This window comes from Patella vulgata, chromosome 4, assembly GCF_932274485.2.
Source record: "Patella vulgata chromosome 4, xgPatVulg1.2, whole genome shotgun sequence".
Lineage (NCBI taxonomy): Eukaryota > Metazoa > Mollusca > Gastropoda > Patellidae > Patella > Patella vulgata.
In genome coordinates, this window is record NC_065882.2 from 46,254,976 (window position 1) to 46,277,320 (window position 22,345).

Genomic DNA, 22,345 nt, shown 5'->3' on the forward strand with positions numbered 1-22,345 from the left:
AAAAAATTTTATTAACTGAAATCAAATTTTACTTTCCTTTTTTTTTCAGCGGGTTCTTTTGATTTACCAAGTTGTGGCGTCGGATTATCACCTATGGATATCAAAGCTGTATGTTTGTCGATATACACGTTAATATTATACTGGTTTGTGACATGATAAATATTTTTAAAATCCTACATTTATTTTCTCGGCAGCAACGTTTTTTAATGGGTTGTGATCTATTTGAATGTATATTGTGTAAAACTGAATGTCCAAGAATGAGATTGAAAATGACAAATCAAGATGACTTCAATGCGACTTAGATGGAGGCGACAGAAGTGGAAGTATATATACAGACATGTAGATAAGAATCTGTGATCAATGCAAATTATTAAAAAATAATTGAAAGCGAATAAAATAACTCACAACTCAAAATAGGAATCTCGTAGCAGCAACATCGCGACAATAGTGAAAGGCAAGTTACGAGTTGTTATTTTTCAATTGAAGACTCGTAAAACCCTCGGATTGAGATAACAGATTAAAGAAAGATCTTCATGGTGCATTTGTGTATTTTATCTGTTAGGGCAATTGTGCTATAGACCCGTCGTAGGTGGTATATGATCCCTGTTCATCTGATATATCAAAAACATGTGTTGGAATTATTTTCTTACGAAACAATCATATTGGCGATGGTTTTCCTAACGAATTAATTGAAAACACACTAGGAGAGCATCGTATCATAAGACGAACATACAAAAAGACTTTTAGTGAAATGTCAATACGAGACGTAACCCTAAGTTAAAGACATATTTCTCAAAATTACCAAACATTTGTACGTATAATATTTAAAGAATTTATGTTATATAGAGTAATTGAAAACATGATGGCGGTCACTTCAAGCAAAGTATTTTATTGCTGTTAAACACCCTGTTTTGTATTAACTATTTAAACATTTGAGCATTTTTATATACATTAAATCTACTGTTTGGTCCGCAGTTAAATCAACTATGTGAATGTGTGTTGTAGTAAAAGGACACCCTAGAAATGTTTTATACGCAACTAACAGAATGGCTTTAAGGATAATACTATAATGATATTAAAGTAACGTAAATAAGTGACCAAAAATTGTGTAAAAATGCTTTCTATTTTCCAGCCTCATCACTACAACTCTTTAGAAACAAATATAAATCGCTATTGCGTTGCTAATTGTGTATTGTTTCTATCTTCGTGCTCTAATTGTGTGCACGTAACAACACATTTTAGCGATGAAGTCATGAACATTTTTGTTGAACTTTGACTTTTTATTGTATTGTAGTATTAAAACAACTATACCTCGGTAGAATTATAATTCACACGTGTATATAAGATGTATAATATTTTCTTTTATTCTTTTGCAGATTTTTGAAATTGTTTATGTATATGCTCAGAGTGTGATACGTAATATACTTTAATGTATCAATTTAGCGCAAAAGATATCCCGATGTTAATATGGTAATATGTCTACATATTGTGTTTGTTGCGATGATTTTATCACTCAAAAGACAGTTTTTGCCGAGTTAATTTTACTAACGCGCTATGTTGTATGTCGCCATTTCGTTTTAAATGCGCACGCTTGCGTTATGACATTGTTCTTTGGAAATTTTAGCTACATACTCCATTATCACCGTGCGTTATGTCGATATATACTACCGCGAAATGAAATATGATGACAATGCTTCAGAATAGTAATATCTTAACGCAAACGTGCACATTCAGGACGAAATGAAGGCACACAACATGGTGCATTGATTCAATTAACTCAGCAAAAATTGTCTTTTCAGGGTTAAATTCATTCCAACAATCACAATATCTTGATATATTACCATATTAATATCGCGGTATCTTTCATTATATTGACACCTATACGCTTCCATAATCAAGCCCCTAATTTGTCAAATGAGGCAGGATTTAGGGAGCTTTTCTTCTTGCGATAGTGTATTTAAGTACAGATCAACAAGAAGAAGCTAATTTAAATAAAAAAACCCAACTAAATTATGTAGCCGATATCACTTTAGTTAATATTAAAGAAGTTGTATTACTGTATTTTTTTTATGTACCGTCCTATCAAAGTCTAATTATTGTTTATGATTGGTGTAATTAGTGTTCGCGACTAAGTAGCACCAGGCCGCACAATTTCCTTTCTTTATATATTATTCTTTGACTTACTACCAAAGTGGATATACTATCTAATAAGGATAGCAGACATTGCTTCCCATTTTTTTTGATATTATTTTTTCTCGCAGTCGCCGAAACATATCTGTTTTAATAAGGGGCACAGATTTGAGTGTATTAACCACCCTGGATGTTAACTATTTTGAATGCATAAAGGAGCTGGGAATCATTATTTTCTTTTGTCGGAGTATGGTGAAACAAGTTGTGCCAAATCTGCCTCTGTTGTTAGATAAGGAAAGACGATAACAGCAAAATTTTACGTACGACTTCTAAGTGTCCTGGAATTATTAAACTTACGCTGGCTATCCATTACGCGATGTTCTATTCAAAGAATACGAAGGACTGACGACTGCAGGAAAATGACACATTGGACGACCGTCTTTAAAAACATATGAAATCGCTATTACAGATAAATTGTTCATATTTTTCCATTTCTTGTTCTTTTTACACAAAATTAATGTTACAATAATTCTCCTCTAACTAAGTTTACAAACTTCGAAAGTATTTGACACCCAGCACTTTATTATAACCTTATACGCTTTCTAACCAAATACTGCTGGATCCGAGCTGAAAGAATACCAGTCTAAATAAAACTAGAACTCCGAATGAGTAATGACTTGTTTCGGCACGTTAGGTCACGTTAGGTCACCCTTGTCAGGTCAACAATCAAGTTACACCATGAATTATTGAGTATAGTAACATCCAATACCTATTAAAGTGGAAAAAACCCTGTCATTTTGAACTCTTAATAAAACCAGAAATTATACCTCAAGATCGAACTTTTGATATTAATTGTTAGTAGATCTCAGGATCATCATATATACAAAGGTCAAGGGTCATTGAAAGGTTAGGTCACCAGCTAGAAGATGAAAAGTCGAACAGAATTCAAAGTGAAACCGGAAGTAAACAAAATGGAAATTCAAAAACCGGCTGCCTAACAACTGTTGCCAATTGGAGTAGGTTCAAAATAAAAAAAGGGTTTTGAAAATCGAAATCAAAATGGTGACTGAATATCGATTTGAACATTTTTTGTAAAATTCAATATGGCGGCCAAAGGGTTGTCGATCACCAGTCGCGAATGGTCGTGTATATGTTGGACGTACACCTTCTTGGAGTGAAAATTACAGGTTCGCTCTACTAGTTCTACCGGGATTTTGTGATGTGTTCAGTTTGAAACCTGTTCTGGAGTAGGAACCCAGGGGATTATTTGTTCTGAAATTGTGTTTTATTTACTTTGGGACATACCCTATGAGCTAAAAAAGGAATCAAAGTTGTCCGTCATATTTGAAATAAATCTACGTACTCGGGTCACTAGCTGGTGTTCTGAAGCTAGAAGTCAGAGGATTTTTTTTTCTGAAGGGCACTTTTAAAGTTTGCCTTAAAGAGACAATAACACTCTTGCTGGCTTGAAAGCTCCAGAAAATAAAAAATATCTCTATCTAAGTACTAGATGTTTAAGTGTCCTACCTGTTGTGTAAATTATCCATTACATCCTATTTTACTTGTCCAGAGGGTTCGAAAATATTTTTAAATCGAAGTTTCATTTGAAAAGGTTTACGTTAGACGTTTCAAACCATTATGTTGAATTTTTCAAAATTTTTAAATAAGGTGTGTTAAGATGAAATTTGTATCATCAATTAATTGAAATATTCTAAAATAGTACAATTTGTTGACCAGAATAAAGATTGGGACATATTATTCAGTTACAATAAGAGTGGTATTGAGCCTTTAACAACGTGAACATATGTAGCGAAGATTTACTTTGTCCGCAAAAATTTGAATTAACCGTCAGTGGGAGCCAATATGGGATTCGTCCAAAGAATCCAAAAATGAAAACCCGAAGAAGATCCGTTGAGAAATAACCGAGATATGGGCAATCTGAGATTATTTTTTGTCCCATCGATAAAACACTTCCTGTTTGTCAATAACGTCCCAATTCATATTTAATAATTAGATCCACGGAGGTCAACCACATCTACGTTGGATGAATGTTTGCACCATGTACAGTTTTGGCTGCAAACTCTGACTAAATTCCACGCCCCCCTAAAAAAATAATAACAAAAATAATTTACAGAAACTAAGTGTTTTGACCGAAGGTCCGAAACACGTGGAGGGGGAGGGGGCGAATGGTTAGCGCGTGCGCGGTGTATCATAAGGTCTGTCATTGAGTCAACTGACGTGGTTTCAATTCCCCGGTTGTACGTGACAAGGAGTGGGGGCGCATGTCCAACCTCGTGGGTTTTCTACGGGTCCTCCGGTTTCCTCCCACTGCTAAAGACCCCTACCCGCAAGCAAATTATTAAAATAAAATTGAACCATATGTTAGTCCCGAAATTACCTAGTTTGTGTCGAGTGACCGTTAAACAGATGTTGTTAGACCTTGCTTTAGTGTAAGTATAAACAAAAAAGGAAAACAATGGAACGTAAGATCTAATTTTTATAAATTCTGACTATTCTAAGTACTAATGTGATTTATTCACACTATTTAAATAAAATTACCGCGAAGCAAATTATTGTTTGTTGTGAAACCCAGAACATGTTTTAATTAAGCCATTAAACTTGCTCAACTCTAAAACACAATCTACTTGTTAACAATATTTGACACTACCATTTAAAAATAGATACAATTGCTCGCCACGTATAAAGCTGGCATGAGTGTAATGCCAATAATTGGAAAAAGAAGAAAACTGTACAAGTTTCTCATATCATTGGAAATGACAAAAACTGTCGACATAATCTCACTTAACGAGTCTACCGCAATTTCAGCTGCGATATGTATATTTGGCAACTATCTTACCTACTCGTATTATGTCTTTGACTAAAAAAAAACTCTGTTTACACAATCCTTTAAAGCTTTAGGCAAAAAATTCTTAGTTTTTGAAAAAAGGAAAAGATAAAAAGAAGATTCAAATAGTCAAGGTACTAGTGATTGTTATTTGAATAAACTCATTGTGGCTTATTTTAGGTGCAAGTTGATTGATGAGTGTGAACAGGTAATCTGCCTCGGGTAATATCACTGACAAAAGACAAATCTTACGATTGCTATCTAAATAGAAATAAACAGATAAAATAATAGAGATATTATGGAAAAGTCTTGCCTAAGAAGTCGATAAACAAAAGGATATAATGGTATATGGTAAGGCCCCTTTCCCGTGGGTTGATATCTTTTCTTCCGGTTTAAGAATACGATTGTATTAATACTTCCGATTTACCTAATGCTAGTGTTTATGCCCTCTCATGACGACTTTACTAGTTGCAATGTAAACAGCGACATGGCGTGTTTGTTATTGTTAGTTTATTATCTTACATATACATGTAACTGCCAAGTCTGATTCTTTGTTACTGAATAGAATTGTCCATCGAATTTACATACACTATAATAGATTAAAGGTCAGCCCTAATCCTTCAGGACAGTAGGATCTGGAAAGAATTTTAGGTGAGCTGTGAATTGATTTATGGGACACATCTATAGGGCAATAGAGCACAAAACAGTTTTAATGAACGAATGAAGGAGATGGGGTTTAACTTTTGCCTTTTTGCTGCAGCCGGGCTAATGAATACAGCAGTCCAAAACAAAACAAACGTCCGGTCAGATTTATATGTTGCGTTATGTTTTTTTTTTATATTAGACAAATCAATCTTTAAATAAAATAACTTCTATCAAATCTGGAAATTGTTGTTTATGGTATGACATCTCGGAGTGAAATGTACACTGATAAGTAATTTCCCGTTAAAAGAAAATCATTGATGTTTTTCCCCTATAAAATGAATATTTGTAAATTTGGATGGAACTAGCTAATTTCCAATCTATATTTAGAAGAAGGATAATTGAATCAGTTTGTATAATTAGAAATTTGTGTGGTAGAATATAGATATTGAGCAGCCTGAATCGCCATATTGATCACCGCCAAATCCCAAGAACTGAATTTGAATACCAAATTGGCCATGATGAAAATCAACCGATGTAAGAATTAAATCTCTCGTCTGAAACAACATGAACACAACCCCATTTTGTCTGTCTAACCATGGTCTAACGAACGATAAAGCGATAAGTATTGACCGATATGTATTAATTGTTCATGGTAACTAGAATTCCTAGATTTAGACAATTAGATTGCGTCTATTCAAGAGAGGCTTTTGCATACAATTGTACTTTAGATATTGCCCTTAAAACATTAAAAGACCTATCAAGGATTCAAATTAGGCCATCATAACTTTATCTTGGTTGGGAGACATTCGCTCGATAGGAGTCGTTAATACACGCACGCCCAACGATCAAACCAGTTCATCTAAACTTCTGGTGGAGCGAATTTGATGTGACCTGTCCAATCAACCACTAATGTTCCCCATGTAATAGTTTTGTACCCCGTATTTCGAAGAAAGCAAGGGGCTATTAAAATTGGGTTCGTCCGCCCGTCTGTTCGTCACAGTGTTTTGGACATAATAATTCTATTTGAGCTATAATGTTCAAACTGGGTGTAGATCTTTCTTAGTTGAATGCCTTGATGTAGTTGATGGTCAGCATTGCCCGCTTAGGCTAAGCAGAGGTACAGCTTGATTAGTCGATACTTTAATTCTTATTGCGTGAGAGTGGTGAAAGTTGGAGTCGAACTAGGCCATGGACAGAAAAGGAATAGAAAAACCTCTTACCCCGTGGGGCTAACAGACAAACAGATGACAAATAAATATGCTGACAACGATATACTCATGCCATTCATAGGCCTTTAACATTCTGGTGATCTTGATCTTTATAACAACAAAAGCCAAACATGTCACAATCCTTTGATAAATCTCGATTTTTTACTACCTGATCCTTCCGCCTCAAAATCATTACTGTTCACCCAAACCTGACAGAATATAAATTTAAACACTCTTCTTCGATTCTAGACCAAAAAGGCAACAAAAAAACCCATGCAAAAGCCGTGGGGAGAAGGTGGGGTTGTTGTTCTTCTTAGTGTTTAACGTCCGCTTCCACCGAAGGTCATATCGCAGACAAGTTGTCTTATTTTCAGTATCTTAGCGCACACGCAGGGGGCAGGGGTCTTTCCTGTAGGAGGAAACCCACAAGGTCGAAAAGGCGCCCATATCTCCAAGCCACATACGCTCACACCAGGCATCGAAACCACAACCGCAAGCCATGCAGAGGTGACCGGACAGCTAGAGGTTGAAGCGCGGCACTCTAGACCACTAGGCCATCCCAACCCCCAGGTGGTGGGGTGTGAGGTGTGTGATATAAATAGACAAACTACAATCAGGGAAAGCAATTACAAGTCTTTGTCCGGAGGCAGACCACCATGGTGGGATTTACTGGTAGTCTGTTTCGAGATGGTGGATATGGTTTTAAAAGTTGCTTCCCCGGAGTGTATTTTGTCTACTTATAGCAATCCCCCCCCCCCCAACGCCTTTAGCATGGCGTTTTTGTTGACATTTTGGTCTAGAATCGAAGAAAAGGTTTGAATTTACATTCCGTCAGGTTTTGGTGAATAATCATGATTTTGAGGCGGAAGAATCAGGAAGTAATAACACATGAATCAGATCAATGTGACATGTTGGACTCTTTGTGGTTATAACGATTAAGTTCACCGGAATGCTCAAACCATTGAAGTGTGAGACCATATGAGTTGAACGGATAGTACCGTGTCTGTAGCCATCAAGGCGAGACAACTCCATTTAAAATTGTCGGTTCTTGACGTATAGCTGTTAATTCTTTCCCCCCACAAGACTTCAATATTAATTTCACACTATTGGACCCGTAATTGTGTTTTAAACATTCTGTGAAGACAACCCTTTCTACCAAAGGTAATCAGAAAAATACGGAAGTAAAACGGATAACTGGCAGAAGAGGTTGGATAAAAATCATCTAAAATTGTACGGGAACTAACTGTGCTTGATTTCTTCTCCCATGGATTGTCAGGAATATTTCCAATAGAATTGTCTAACCATTTCTTCAGATATTGGGATAAGGAACTGGGTCTTAAGCGCCACTTAACTGTTGGGTGGGTTGGGGTGGGGTGGGATGGAATGGTTAACGCGTGCGCTTTGCATCTAAAGGTCTGTCATTGAGTTAAATGGCGTGGTTTCGATTCCCCAATTGTACGTGACAAGGAGTAGGGTCGCCTGTCCAACCGCGTGGGTTTTCTCCGGGTCTTCCGGTTGGTTTCCTCCCACTACTAAAAACCCCTACGCACATGCGAATTATGGATATAAATTTGAACCATGTGTTAGTCCCGAAATGACCTAGTTTGTGTCGAGTAAACGTTACCCCCCCTCTCTCTCTCTCTCTCTCTGGACAATAATGTGGATTGACTTCGATTTTTGATATAACGTCATAATTCGTACTTTTTTAAAAACTTTATTTATCATTCACATTTTTATTATTGACATGTGATTATATTGATATTTACATAATAATTATATACATTAGAATAAAGGATAAATAAAAATTCATGGAGAATGTGAAAATTAACAGCTAATCTGACTTTACCATCTTTGGGTGGACTGCGAGTGATTTAGGTTCGGGGGTCCCTAAAGAAGTTAATGTTCCCACTTGAATTTACGTCGTTTTTAATGAATTGGTAAGCAAAACAGTCTCCGGAGGTTTTTTACTCAAGATATACCGTAGAAAGCACCATTTACAGTCAGTTGTCACCCCCCACCCACCATACCCCCAGTCCGTCCCTGGCTATAACTAGAATTTTATATAGTTAGATACAATATTATGTCTAATTACTAATAATTTACAAACCAATTTGATAATACTGAACAGTTAATTAATTATTGATTTTTATACATTAACTATATTACACTATTTACAAGAAAAAAGGAAAAAGATAAGAAGAAAAGAGTGATGTTATTAACTGTTAATTTGTTAAACATATAAATAAATGAATAACTAAGTTTATTAGACAAACATGTATGGAATTTAAACAAAAGATATATCTCCGCCTTAGATTAGTCGCATATTTCCTTTTTACGCCGCAGCCCCCCCCCCCCCCAACTCACCCCCAGAAGAAAGACAGCCGATTCTTTACTATATAATACAATATATACAGATTGTTAATATACACGAGATCATGAATTCTACAATTTTAAGCGAATAGTTATTCTTAAAAAATAATTCATAGCAAAGCGTAGCAGCGACGGAGCCAGCCAAGGACCATTTGTCGGAGATTCTTGGCTTAGTTAACGAGAAGGCAGGAGGGGGTGAATGAGTACGTATCGGCAACCATACTTGCCCCATCGATTATTAAAATAACACATCAGATCAACCCAACCAACTACTTTTTGGGGTCTAAATCAAAGTTAGTCCGCGGGGTAAAGTCTTGTTCAACTTAATGACTTTGTTACAGTCTATATCACCTGATACCGCTTCTCTCTGAGGAGTTTTTTATAAGTAACAAACGTTTGTTGTGCGTTTACATGTAAACAACCTGTGGCCTTAGGCCGCTAGGTTATTTTAAAGCTAGTAGCCTTTGGCTTCTGAATATCGATGCTCCAGCTAGGTACAAGTAATGTTGTTCTTCCTTCGCTCCACATCAATTTCCAGTAGATTAAGTAGAATATACGTGTAAAGACCTCATCGCGTAATGTTCACCGACATACAAGATTAATATCCACATTAGCCTTGTATGTGGAACATATGATGCAATAAGTGTTTTATATGGTTTTTGGCTAAAGATTATGCGCCCATGCAGTGGGGTGGGGGTGAGTTTGGCCGGAGATCAGAGATCTGGTCTACCCCATCTATAAATCCTGACAGGAATTGAATGGAGTTCAACATTTCGTCCACACAAAACATTTTCTATGGTTTAGTTTACGAGGCGAAATAGGCGAATTTTGACAGGAACGTTTCCAACGTGAGTTCCTTCACTTGTAAATCGATATGTATCCAGTGAGCTCCAGTTTTCGTTTTATTCGAACGACTAGACACACATTTTGTCATATCCACAGATTCATCCATGACAAGCGCAATCCGACCTTGAAAAATCTCAAAGGCTCTTCGAACCAGATATATTCTAGGTAGAGAATCCAGTGCTCAGATCGTTCGACTACTACGGTCATCCAATCCGGAGATGAAAACTCCCAACCGAGTCCCTTATCGCATCGCCTATACACGTAAGGTATTACGATCAATAATCCAATCAGATATAATGACTGTATTGATTAAAATCGGAGAACACTAGTTTCTGTAATCATCTCTTATGTCGTGATTATAACGATTTGTTAATCTATGGTGGGTATCTTGAAACTAATGCAAGTGGTCCGACATTTTGTGTTTACTGGTTAGTGACCACTTTCACGAAATGTAGTTGGTTTCATTATTTGCGTAAATCAATTAAATATTGACCGTCATCTGCGTACAGGGATTTGTAAATAACACAAAGAAAATAAACGAAACTTACTGAAATCGACTAAGGCAAACTATGAACAGTGCTAGACAAAGAACGCAACCCTGTAGCAAACCCCGCGGTTTGTTATACTGAAATAATCAATATGCTGAAATTAGTATATTGTATTATATGAAATGTTTTCCTAAATTTTGAAATAATAGATATTGTATTCTATATTGTTAGACAGGTCAAAATAATTACGATATGTAGTGGTCATTGAAATAACAATTTCATCAACACCATATTAAACCATTTCAAAGTTTCACATATTTTGTGAAGATGTGAAGAATTTCGTCCTATATGACACACAGAATAAACCCAGCCAATGTCGTATTCGTTTGTCATTTATATGTATCCAGATGCAATTTTGAGATGTTTAAATAACGTATAACCTGCATGCAAAAAAATAAATGGTTAAGTGTGCCCCTTGCATCTCGCTACTTTAAGTACATTAATTGAAGTATTTGCCTACAATATATTGAGTTACAAAAATAGATAAGAAGCTACATAGATTTAAAAAGAAGAGGAAGAAAATTAACCATTCAACCACACAATTAAACAAAATAATATTTGTTTCCTGAAAAAACAAATTAAAATTAGTGCCAAGCATATAATATCTATCACATCAATGTATTTTGTTAGTGCATCATTAAAGAAACCCGTTTTGATTTACGTCATCCCCCCCCCCCCCAATCCACCAATTGTGTAGTTGGAACATACAATGAAAACATCGTGGTACAAAGAATATTTTACTTTGGTCTGTTGGTGTTTCCACCACTTAGCTATTGACCATTTTTCTTACACAAGAGATTAATGTTTTTACTTATTTTAGAAAATATTTTATCATAATATTTAAAATTTTGACAGAAAATATAATTTAATCACATTTTTCAGTTTTTAAGAATGATAATTAAAACATGCATCTATACCTAGAGGATTTTATAAAATAAATTACATTACTAACAACAACATAAACATAGCACAACCTTTTTAAACAAAGAAAAGGACATTGTCAGTATATATTTAAACCGTGCTGTTGGAAAATAGTTTGACACAAGATAAATACATATACGTAAGCTAACACATTCTATTTACCCATGAAACGGTATAAAACTCTAAAAAATTTCGGACAAATCAAGATTTGTCTTTACTGTTGGTTATATCCTTTTCAGCGTTCATTATGTACCGTTTCTTGTGTAAATTTACACCAGTATCTCTACCACAGCAGTGATAAATTATATAAAACAACAATCATTGACAAATCGCATTAGCTATAACAATGCAAGTTATGTTTAGTACCCACTATACACTTAAATCCAATCATGATCTTTGACGCTTCAATTGTGGTATAGTCATCAAATGGGACAATTTAAATTAATTAACGTATCATTACTGATGTTACAGATATGACTGTTTCGTTATAATTAGAAAGGATGTGTTGCTTAGTGTTTTTTTTTTACATATTTAAAAAGTCAGAATTGATAACCATATCATCATTTACACCATTGTACTTCTACATTCTAGGTAACTTAGTATGACTAATAAACATGCTTATATTAGCTATAGAATGAAAGAACTCGGGGGATGCAACGTACGTGGACTCAGCACTGTTGGTGTACCCATGTACAGAGTGTCTGAGGTTATAAGATGTAAATAGATTCTTCTCCATTACTGCTACCATCTGGTCTCAGTCGTAAAAATCATCTTCTTCCATTGCTTCATTATACTATTGTTACATGCACATTTGATGTTAATAAATGTTGTACATAACTAAGCATCATAGGCAATATCTGCATATTTGTATCCACACAAACCGTGAACGATTGCACATCAACAATGAAAATGTTAAGCCCATCACAAACTAACAGCAAGTAATAATTGGAAGCTGAAAATTTCACAATATAAACTGTATCTAAACAAACCCATTTTCAGGTTCGTCCCATTTTCCAATGCAAGTAAACGTTTTCTGCATGCAAAAGTAATGATCCAGCAAATATTTTTATTTAATAAAAAAAACAACAAACAAACAAATTAGGGGCAGGGTAGACATGTTAAAATTATAACCAGATCACAACTAACAGGGTTACAGCAAGTCCACCATAACATGCACCTTTCCACCACACCCGACCTTACCTAGAGTTCTCTTTATTTAACTGGTTATAGAACTGCTCGAAACTGCTATGCAAGTTCGTAACTGGCTACCCATCTTTCGTCATTAGATCTGGTCGACGAATCTGTTTTACATTTTCTACTGAATAGACTGTAACAGACGCTTTCAAAGCAAATAAGCGCTATTATATCCATCGTTCGACTTTCTGTGTATCAGCTTGAAGTATTTACATATTATACAAGTAGTATAAAAGCGGTATATACAAAAACCTGAATTATAATGATAACTTGAAAGATCTTTTCATTCATATACTAAAATAACAGTAATGTCTTCTCATCGGTACCATTCTCCGCATGTTAACTGATTGCAAGGGTACTGAAGAAGAAAATAAAGACATTTTATTAGAAATTAAAAGAATTGATCTAGGATAATTAAAGCCGCGGTCACATCTTAGTCACGCACGTAGTTGACCATATAGGGGGATGACCGTAGTTGACCTTCGTTTTACGTATTAAACGTAGTTAGACGTAGTTAACCGTAACTCAACGAAATTATACACATAGTTTGAACTTCAATAAACCCATGATTTGAACGTGGTTAGCTCAAAATTGTTCAACATGTTCAAAATATCTCTACGATGATCTTGGATGTGAAGACCCTACGTGGCCGTAGTTTGAACGTATTTGACCCTACTTGACCGTAGTGCTTATCGTAGTTGACCGTAGTAACATGGCACAACGCTTAACACTACGGTCAAGAAGAGTCAACTAGGGAGAACTACTAGGGTTGGACTACATTTGAAGTACGTTTACAGCACTGTCAAGTACGGTTAACTACGTCTAGCAACGTTTAACTAAAGGTCAACTATGGTCTACTTGGAACCATCTTCAACCTAGTTAACCGTTGTGGCACTACGGTGGACTTCGGTCAACTACGTGCGTGGCCGTAAGATGTGACCGCGGCTTAAACCCTTATATAGCAATCAAGTTTGACATTTTTCAGTCAAGATTTTCTAAACGACCGTATTTCCACGGATGCTTAATATTCAATAAGATAAAAATATAAAAGAGAGCAGTGTACCGATATGGGATTACCTCTTAGAAGCGTGAACTGGTTAGTGGACATTGCACATTCCAAAATACTTTGTTTGTGAATTTCTTGACAAGCTTATGCTAACATTTGCCCCTTTCCTTTCACATATACATAACCGGCTCATTGCATGAACTAATCTAAACAGCAGTGTAACAGATCCATAAAGCCTGTGTACTGTCCTAATACAAAATGATATTTGCTGTTGAACCTGCCATTAAAAACCTCACGTACGCAGTTCTCGGTAATTAGCAAAACTGCGTATTTTGATCAAGTACATGTCTATAGAACCTTTTTTTATTGTATAGAATATATGTTTTCACGGTTTTAAATCAATAAATACATACCCATTGCGCAGGATTGCCAAAGATTCATTGGTTTCATTTCTTGATTAACTTAATTCAACCGAATTCGCACGGCCACATCAATGAAAATGACCAGGCGGTGGAAGTTTCCGTTTGTGAATACTAAACTTTTTTTACCAACTATACCAACATTAAGTTATAGAACAAAACCATGCTAACATTTAACTTCTACACTTCTACAAAGTGATCATTTAATCGAAAGGAAAAGGCGTAAAAAATTTAGTCGATTTGCTGCATAAGATATCAGTTGGTCAGACGGATCTGAATGTTTAATTTCATTGACTTTATAGCCGTCATCACACAAAGTCTATAAATACGATCGGACTGTTTTTCAACACACATATTTATTTTAAACTAATGTTAACCTGTCTTTAATCTTACGGTCATATGTAACGCATTTACTTCAGTTGAAAGTCAAAGCTTTAAACTATACGAAGCTTTGAATAGAGAAATTCAAAAGAGTGGTGCTTCAGACAGAATCTATAATAGATTATATTCCATAGAATTGTGACCTGTATATTCCAGTTCAATTACTAAATGCCATTGAAACAATTTTTTTTATTAAACTGCTCGGGTCATTACCATTTTGGTGATTCGCCATCATATCTGATGGTAATGGTACGCCTATAGATACCACCATGACATGTTTTATAGTATAACAATAATGAGTACTACTTACCAATTGCTAACCCGAGTTCCACAGTTTCCACATATATTTAAGGGGAAATCACACTCCTGCGTTGTGGGATTAAAATAAAACCCTCCTTTATCGTAACTACATTTTTCATAACCAATAAATTGTTCCTGCTGACATACAAAGTAATATTCACAACCCTTAAGAGGTGCTGAATATCTACCATTAGGTTTTCCCTGACAACTTGGGGCAAGTCCACAGGGTGCGGGTGTATCATTGACGTCTTCACATTTATGCGTTTGTTCATTAAATACGAACCCTGTTTTACAGCTCTGAATTTTAATGACGAATCGCTGCTTGCAGGTGAAAGATGACAGGCAATTATTTGCAATATCGGCATAGACTCCATCTGACCGAGACATACAGGGGTTGGGAAGATCACCACACGGTTGGGGCGAGTTCGGAGTGACTTCACATCTTTCGGTGTATGGATTGTAGGAACCAAATGGACACTTTAGATAACCAAGCAAACTTCGTGTTTTACAGTGGAAATATAAAGGACACCTTCCGTATGGATCTGAATAATAACCGTCGTCTAGGTCCGTACAAATGTTATTGGTGATATTACCACAAGGAGGTTCCACATCGCCAAATGTGCATCGACCCTGACCTGCGCTGTAAACAGTTTCTCCGATGCACTTGCTGTATTCGGTGAACTTTGACTGGAAACATTCGAAATAAACGTCGCAACGCCCAGATTCATCGGGATAGAATCCATCTCGACGACCATTACAAACCGGCCTCAGCCCACCATAGCTCTTTGGTACGTTCTTCAGATGCTCACATTTTTTAGTTTCGGGTGAGAAAATTGGCCTTGGATCTCGACACTGTAGTTGTTGGGAGCTGCGTTCATCTCTACAGATGATGTAATTAGGAGTCCACTCCTTAGATGGAAATGGATGATAACCGTCTTCCAATCCTTCACAATTTCCATAGCGGAGAGTACATGGCCGACAGTGGGATGTTCGACATAAATTTTCTCGGTATAGACCTACAACGAATACAGGCTATTTTAGTAAGTTGTGAAGGATAATATATATATATAATCATAGAGTAATAATTCCGTAAGCGGATAGCAAATCTGATTAAAACACAGAACCTATTTTGTTTCGTTTTTTATAGTTCAAAATTTCGTTTTACTTGTCTTCACAACACTACGATCTGAAAGAGTTGTTATATAAGCCGCGTTCTGGTTAATTTGAGAGATTAGCCAATGAAACTGTCTGTTACGGCGAGTTCTTGGGTAAACTGTGGGTAAGATTTAGATAAAGAGCTGACCATTCTTGCTATAATATCTCAAAAATAGATAATATGTTACTTCATTCTGAGCCAAATTATCACTGTTTTGACAAGATGTGTACATAGTGGTAACCAGATCACTGGTAAATTCGAGACTTAGCCTGGCTTTCCCCATTTTTAAATAAAAATTTCAAATGCCGAACCGTTCTAATCTAGCTAAAATCTCGAGTATCCGATGCCATTGAGAGTTGATTATGGTCTTGTTTTGTTAATAAATGTCTAATTACTAGTTTATATAACATTTCAGGCCCAAAGAAAGACCTGAAATAGGCAGATTTAGCTCTTGCATAATGTATGTTTAATCAATGTCTGGCCAAAAGCCGCTCGTATGACCTCTGACGCGACCTCCTGCTTCAACCGGTCAGATCATCTTCATGTAGTGTAGGCCACCGAAAGCATAAAAAAAGAAACGAAATATAGATCTGTATTTTAATCAGATTGTTTTGGACTTTTTAGTGGGGGGGGGGGGGGTAGATGGCCAAATAGATAGCGCGTGCGCGTTGTATTATAAGGTCTGCCATTAGGTCAAATGGTGTGGTTTCGATTCCCCGGTTGTACGTCACAAGGAGTAGGGTCGCCTGTCCAACCTCATGGGTTATTTTCCGGGTTCTCCGGTTTTCTCCCACGGCTAAAGACCCCTACGCGGAATCGAATTAGAAATAAAATGGAACCATGTTAGTCCCAAAATGACCTAGTTTGTGTCCAGTGGACATTAGACCCTATTTTTTTCTCTCTCTCTCTTGGGCTTAAATTTATCAATGGCATATCGTTCGTTCAATATCAATAATTCTTTATTGGATGGCATTTTATGAAACGGAAAAATGAAAATTTTTCACTTGACGCACTCACCCAAGTACATACTAAGGAGTAATTTGCCTTGTTTTTTTTTTACGAATGTGCTCGTTGTGAAATGTCACTGTTGAACCGATTTATAGTTCATTACTTAAGCGGTGGACACACTAGATGAACGATTCGTCCGAATCGTTCTGCCGAATCAATCGGCGTCGAAATTCTCCTAGTGTGTCCACTGTCATTCGACCGAATTTCTATTCGCCCGAATCAAACAGGTTTGATATATTCGGCCGAATTATATTCGTCTGGTGTGTCCGCTTCGCCGAAGCATTCGGCCGAATATAGAATTCATTAGCCAATCACCACTCATATCGAGAAGTCACGTGATAGATTGAAGATATAGACGCCGCCATGTTTAATCATGTGACGTGAAAGGCGATGCAACCGACAGGTTGAATCGGGCGAAGCATTCGGCTAGTGTGTCCACCCATTCGGCCGAATGATTCGGCTAATGTGTCCACTGAGAAAACAATGTTTGGGGGAGGAATTAAAATCTTTTCTGATTAACCGCAAATATCCAATGCTTTTAACTAGGGAATGACTTTCTCTCAAATAAATTTACGAACCGTACAACCCAAAACAAATGAGAGTCCTAACTTATGTTTCAACACATAATCCATTTCAGAACTAATAATCACTAGTTAATTATACGTGTTAGTTTCCAGTGGCTAAATACCACAATCCATTAAATCACCCCAAAAGCCCCAAAAATGAACGCAAAATCAGAAAAAGAAAGCATCCCCTCACGTGCAAAATTTTAATCGGAAACAGTGTTTTATTCAGTGACAAAATGTGGCAGAGACAATTTGAGCACAATATCGTTAATGCACCAATTTAATTATATATTAAGTGGTAGTTTCAATGAACTTTACATCGGTTCAACAGTACGCTTGACACTCCACGGACAACACTTCCTAAGATTTATTAAGTTGCACCTTTTTGTCTGCCGTCGCTGCATTAATTCGACCATTACATTGAAATCCTACGGCTACTTGGATACATCCGAATGTTTCGGGTTCAATTCGTGGGCCGAGAAGAATCTTTGAGAATATTCCAGTCCAGTTCTAAATTGTCATGAGTGCCGCTTTTGGTGCTGACAAGAAGGTACCTAGTTAATGCAGTTGGGCATAGGACAAATTGTTAGTGCACTTAAACGACGCAATGATATATTGAATTTGAAGAAAAGTAAGTTGAAACGCCGCAGTCTGGACAAAATTCTCATCTCATTGCATCCGTAACGAAATGAGTTTTGGGATAGCAATAACAATAAACCACATAGGAATTGCTTTACTGCTCACATTTTGTTGCTGGCTAAATACAGGATTTTACCTCACCCGGCGCCACAAGATCACCGATGGTCCGTGTAAAAATTGTTAGTGAACGTAAACGGGTCCATAGCCACCCCTGACACAAGTTGTTGTTGTTAGTTAGTTGTATTTTACGTCCGCTTCCACACAAGCTCACCACAGAAAATATATATCAACAAACATACAAAATGCTGAGAGTGTGTCGTTAGGTGATATACAAACCCATCCGTATTTGCCATATTTGATTTTAATTAGCTCTTCTTTCCGTTTGTTTTTCTGTCTAATCGAAACATTGATTAGAGGGTGTAGCGCGGCACATGACTGAGATAGACGGGGGCAGGCTATAGAATCTCTTATAAATATAATTAACGTTAACTATAAAGCAGACCTAAAATGTAACGCTTTTCCGTCTAAATTACGTTTAAAAGCATGAACCAATACTTTAGAACAAATTATACGTAAAAACAATGAGTTATCAAATCGTATGAGTAGAAAAGTTATATTAGTACTTACATGGATTCTTAGATAATTTACGATATCCACACTCAACTTCACTATAATCTTCGCATGTTCTCGAACTTAAGGAGAATAACTTTGGATATGGACATTCGCTAGTCATGGGTTCGTTGTATTTCCATTCAGCTAAATCCACAGATAAGGAACAGTTGTAGTACCAGTGGCATTTCTCAGCATGAGGTAAAATTAATTCAGTGGTTGAAAAAGCACACGGGTGATTCGGGAACGTGCCTGTAATAAAACAATGACAATATTGAACATAACTGCCTCAAAAGCATCCGATTTGGCTACATAAATGTTTATACAGTTTCTTATATTCAATTAAAACATAGCTATGGTGTCATACTTTGATCTTTTAATCCATTATAATGAGAAGTGGATTCTAGTCTTAAAAACAAGTCCCTTATTGATGAAAAAAATCTATTATTAATGGAAACAGTCCATTATTTTCACAAACTGTTAAGTATTTTTAAAAACTGTCCATTATTAATGAAATATATATTAATAATGAAGAGTGGTCATTATAAAGAAAGCTGCAAACAAATCAAAACAACCTGACAATTTATTACTAATTTCTCTTTTAAACATAATCAATGTTCATTTTCCTGGAATCAATGGACACTTTTGAATTATTTTGTTTTCGACTTGAAGTCCGATAGTTGGATGTCGCTTGTTCTTGAACGATGTCTAGTTTTTTCACAATGAGCTATTAAGGCGTAAATTATGGTGTTAAGTAGCTTCTGTGGAATATTTTCGCCTAAAAATCCCTCATCCCAAAAAATATATTCTTGCTCTTAGGTTACTATATCAGCTTGGTTCTTTTGTAAGCTATGGCCTTTTCTGGGCAAGTCTTTCATCTTTCATCTAAGACATTGCTTAGACCACAAAATTCATTGTTTTAAATAATGGTGTATAGAGACCAAAATTTCATAAAGAGTGTTTGGTCTATATTCCCCTCCAGATACATTCCAAAAATCAACAATAAAATATGTTAATTTCTTTCTTGGCAGGATTATTTCTCTGGTCAATCCATTTTTCAAAGAATTTTACAGCCCACATAATTCATTGTTAATTTACTTTTGTAGCTCCGGTTGTTTCAACGGCTCAGCAAATCTGTAACTACTAGGATTATTATCGACTTTAGATTTTACTTTAGACTCAGGTTTTGTATCCACATCTGATATATCAGAATATGCCTTTCTCCCGATATGGCGTAAGGATTTCAAGTCTTGAACGATTATATTTTTGGGGGTAAATTTGAAAATTCGTGCATTCTTAGATTGCGCCAGACTATTAAAAGAATATCTCATATGACATCAAATAATATTTTAATATTTATTTATATTAGCCAAGTCGGAGCAGAACAAACAGTAAGGCGTTAAACATCATTTCATTTTATATTAATCAATACCATTTTAAATCATCATTGATAAACATGATTTCATACTAACTTTTAACATCATATGATGTATATAGATCTAATTGTTTGACAACATTCTGTAGTGACAAATGAACATTTATTGAAATGGGTATGAACACACCTTTCAAAGTAGAGGTACTTACGTTTTATTAGAGTTATTCTTTGAAATAGTGGACTCCCTTTCTTGATTCTAGCTGCCATTTTATCTGTTGAAGTAGAAGATGTAATATGAACCTCATCACTGAGAAGTGTATTGGTAAATCTCTTCTCGTGCACTGCTTTCCGAGTAACTATGGTTGCTGCAATTTGACTAAAAGAGCAATCGTCCCATCTAGAACCTTTAGGAACACAATTTCTTCCTCGTTGAGACCAAATATGAGTATCCGGACAGGCTGGCATCCTAATAGGCTGACCTGCAGCGCAGACTATGTAACGGTTGCATGTATTCGGTTCTCGTACCCAGTGTAACGTTATTGTGCCTTTACATGGGTTGCTTAACGGTTTTAACAATGGTGCCCTTTCGGAATCGGTATTCCTGGCACAAATTCCAAGACAAAACAAGAAGAGGAGTACGACTTGAAAACGCAACATTTTACTTCTTGTAAAGATGTCCCAAGAGCTAGATACCGGAATATTCTGTTATAAATTCCGAAAATTCAGACTGTTGTAACTCCAAGAGCTTCCCTTTTCATGTATGCGTGTTTTATGTGAGTTTTCTTTGAGTACCCGTGTTTATATACCCGAGACGCCAAACAGAACGCTAATATTGTTCAACGTTATGTTTTCGCAAGGAATCCTGGGAGAGATACGGAACAAATGCTTGGTCCATAGCAGTGGAATTAGTTATCTTGTTTACTGGGGCAGAAATTACAAATTTGTTGAGACGGGTGAGGGAATGTGTGTTAACAGTTAGGTGATGTTTGAGGACTTGGTTATTTTAATTGATCTGTACACAATCTCTAGAATATTTGATCAAACTAAATTCATTAAACATGATTGTTGATTGATGTGAACACCTTATCAAAAAATTTAAATCTGTTTTATGTTGTCCATGAAACCTAGTATAAGTATATAGACAGAGATTCCTATATACATATCAGTAGAATTTTTATTCGTATGTACGCAGTTCATTACATTCCAAACCAAAAATTCAGCCTGTAATATTTCCCAGGATTTATTTTGATCCAAGATTTTTTTGCTGACAATCGTTCCTCCCAATTCCCTTCAATATTTCGAACTGAGTCAAAAAGAAGACATAAATATCCATCTAAATTTAACAGGATATAGTTAAACGTGTATTTCGCCTACATCTACAGTAAAACTAGAGAATTATTCTTATTGATATATAAACCAGGATATATTACTAATATAGCGTTTCGAAGCCACACTGCAACACAGGTTCCCTTTTTGAAATTAAATGTTTAATTTTTGAAGTCTACAGTGGCGCCATCCACATATTTTTGCATTACTGTGGAAACAATTTTTTTTGTTTACTTTAAATAAATTGAATACGAAACCGGAGTGGCGAATTCATAATTTTTTGGAAAAATCAATTTACACAGCTAGATCTGTAATTGAGAGCTGCATGCTATAATTTGAAATATTTGTGTACAACGATAGTTTAATACGTTGGGCATGCTCTACTGCTTGAACAAGAATTAGATAGGACGGTGGAGAGTTATTTTTATTTCGATGATAAATTACACCAAAGATCTATCTAATTGGCTATTCTGGAATGTTACCCCGCAAGTAATGTTGAAAATCCAGTTTCAAATAGAATGATGGAATTTTAGAATTTATTATATATTTAAAGGTAACACAAAATCATGACTTTGATAAATTGCGGCAAAATTTTAGTTTTTGTCATATATTTATTCGTATCTTGCTGTATTTCTTTCTTTTTTTTATCAAAAAATGGAAATTTGATTTATAAATATTGTATTGTGGAGTTAGAGTTATTTTACTAAGTGTGCCATGTTTTTCTTCGGTTTTCTAAATACAATCGATAGTGAAATGTTACATTGTAAATATTATCTGTTTTAGTTTGTTTTCTTGGCTTCAAATCAAAACACGTTTTACGTGTAACTTATAAGGCAATAGAAATTATGTCAGT

At 35.8% G+C, this 22,345-nt stretch overlaps 2 protein-coding genes across 2 annotated transcripts in view; one reads left to right on the plus strand and one right to left on the minus strand.

The window, feature by feature from the left end:
- The window catches only part of LOC126817538 (myopalladin), a 45,567-nt gene extending 43,506 nt beyond the window's left edge, over positions 1-2,061 (plus strand). Inside the window, exon 7 of the mRNA XM_050544591.2 lies at positions 50-2,061. Within this exon, the coding sequence (XP_050400548.1) occupies positions 50-156 (107 nt within the window). The 3' untranslated portion in view covers positions 157-2,061. The remainder of the gene's footprint in view (positions 1-49) is intronic.
- Positions 2,062-8,526: 6,465 nt separating this feature from the next.
- Positions 8,527-21,046, minus strand: LOC126817530 (uncharacterized). Its single transcript, XM_050544576.2, has 4 exons — positions 20,376-21,046; positions 18,810-19,043; positions 14,824-15,829; positions 8,527-13,065 (listed from the first exon to the last, which is right to left on the minus strand). The coding sequence occupies exons 1-4, from the start codon at positions 20,821-20,823 to the stop codon at positions 13,047-13,049; spliced, it is 1,707 nt and encodes a 568-aa protein (XP_050400533.1). The 5' UTR covers positions 20,824-21,046; the 3' UTR covers positions 8,527-13,046.
- Between the last annotated feature and the right edge of the window lie 1,299 nt (positions 21,047-22,345).

Excerpts from the sequence above, each read along its gene's own strand:
- LOC126817530 (XM_050544576.2), bottom strand. The coding sequence starts at position 20,823 with ATGTTGCGTTTTCAAGTCGTACTCCTCTTCTTGTTTTGTCTTGGAATT. Across the intron at positions 19,044-20,375 it reads AAGAATAACTCTAATAAAAC|GCACGTTCCCGAATCACCCG; the intron begins GTAAGTACCTCT and ends GTTTTATTACAG. Across the intron at positions 15,830-18,809 it reads TAAATTATCTAAGAATCCAT|GTCTATACCGAGAAAATTTA; the intron begins GTAAGTACTAAT and ends TATTCGTTGTAG.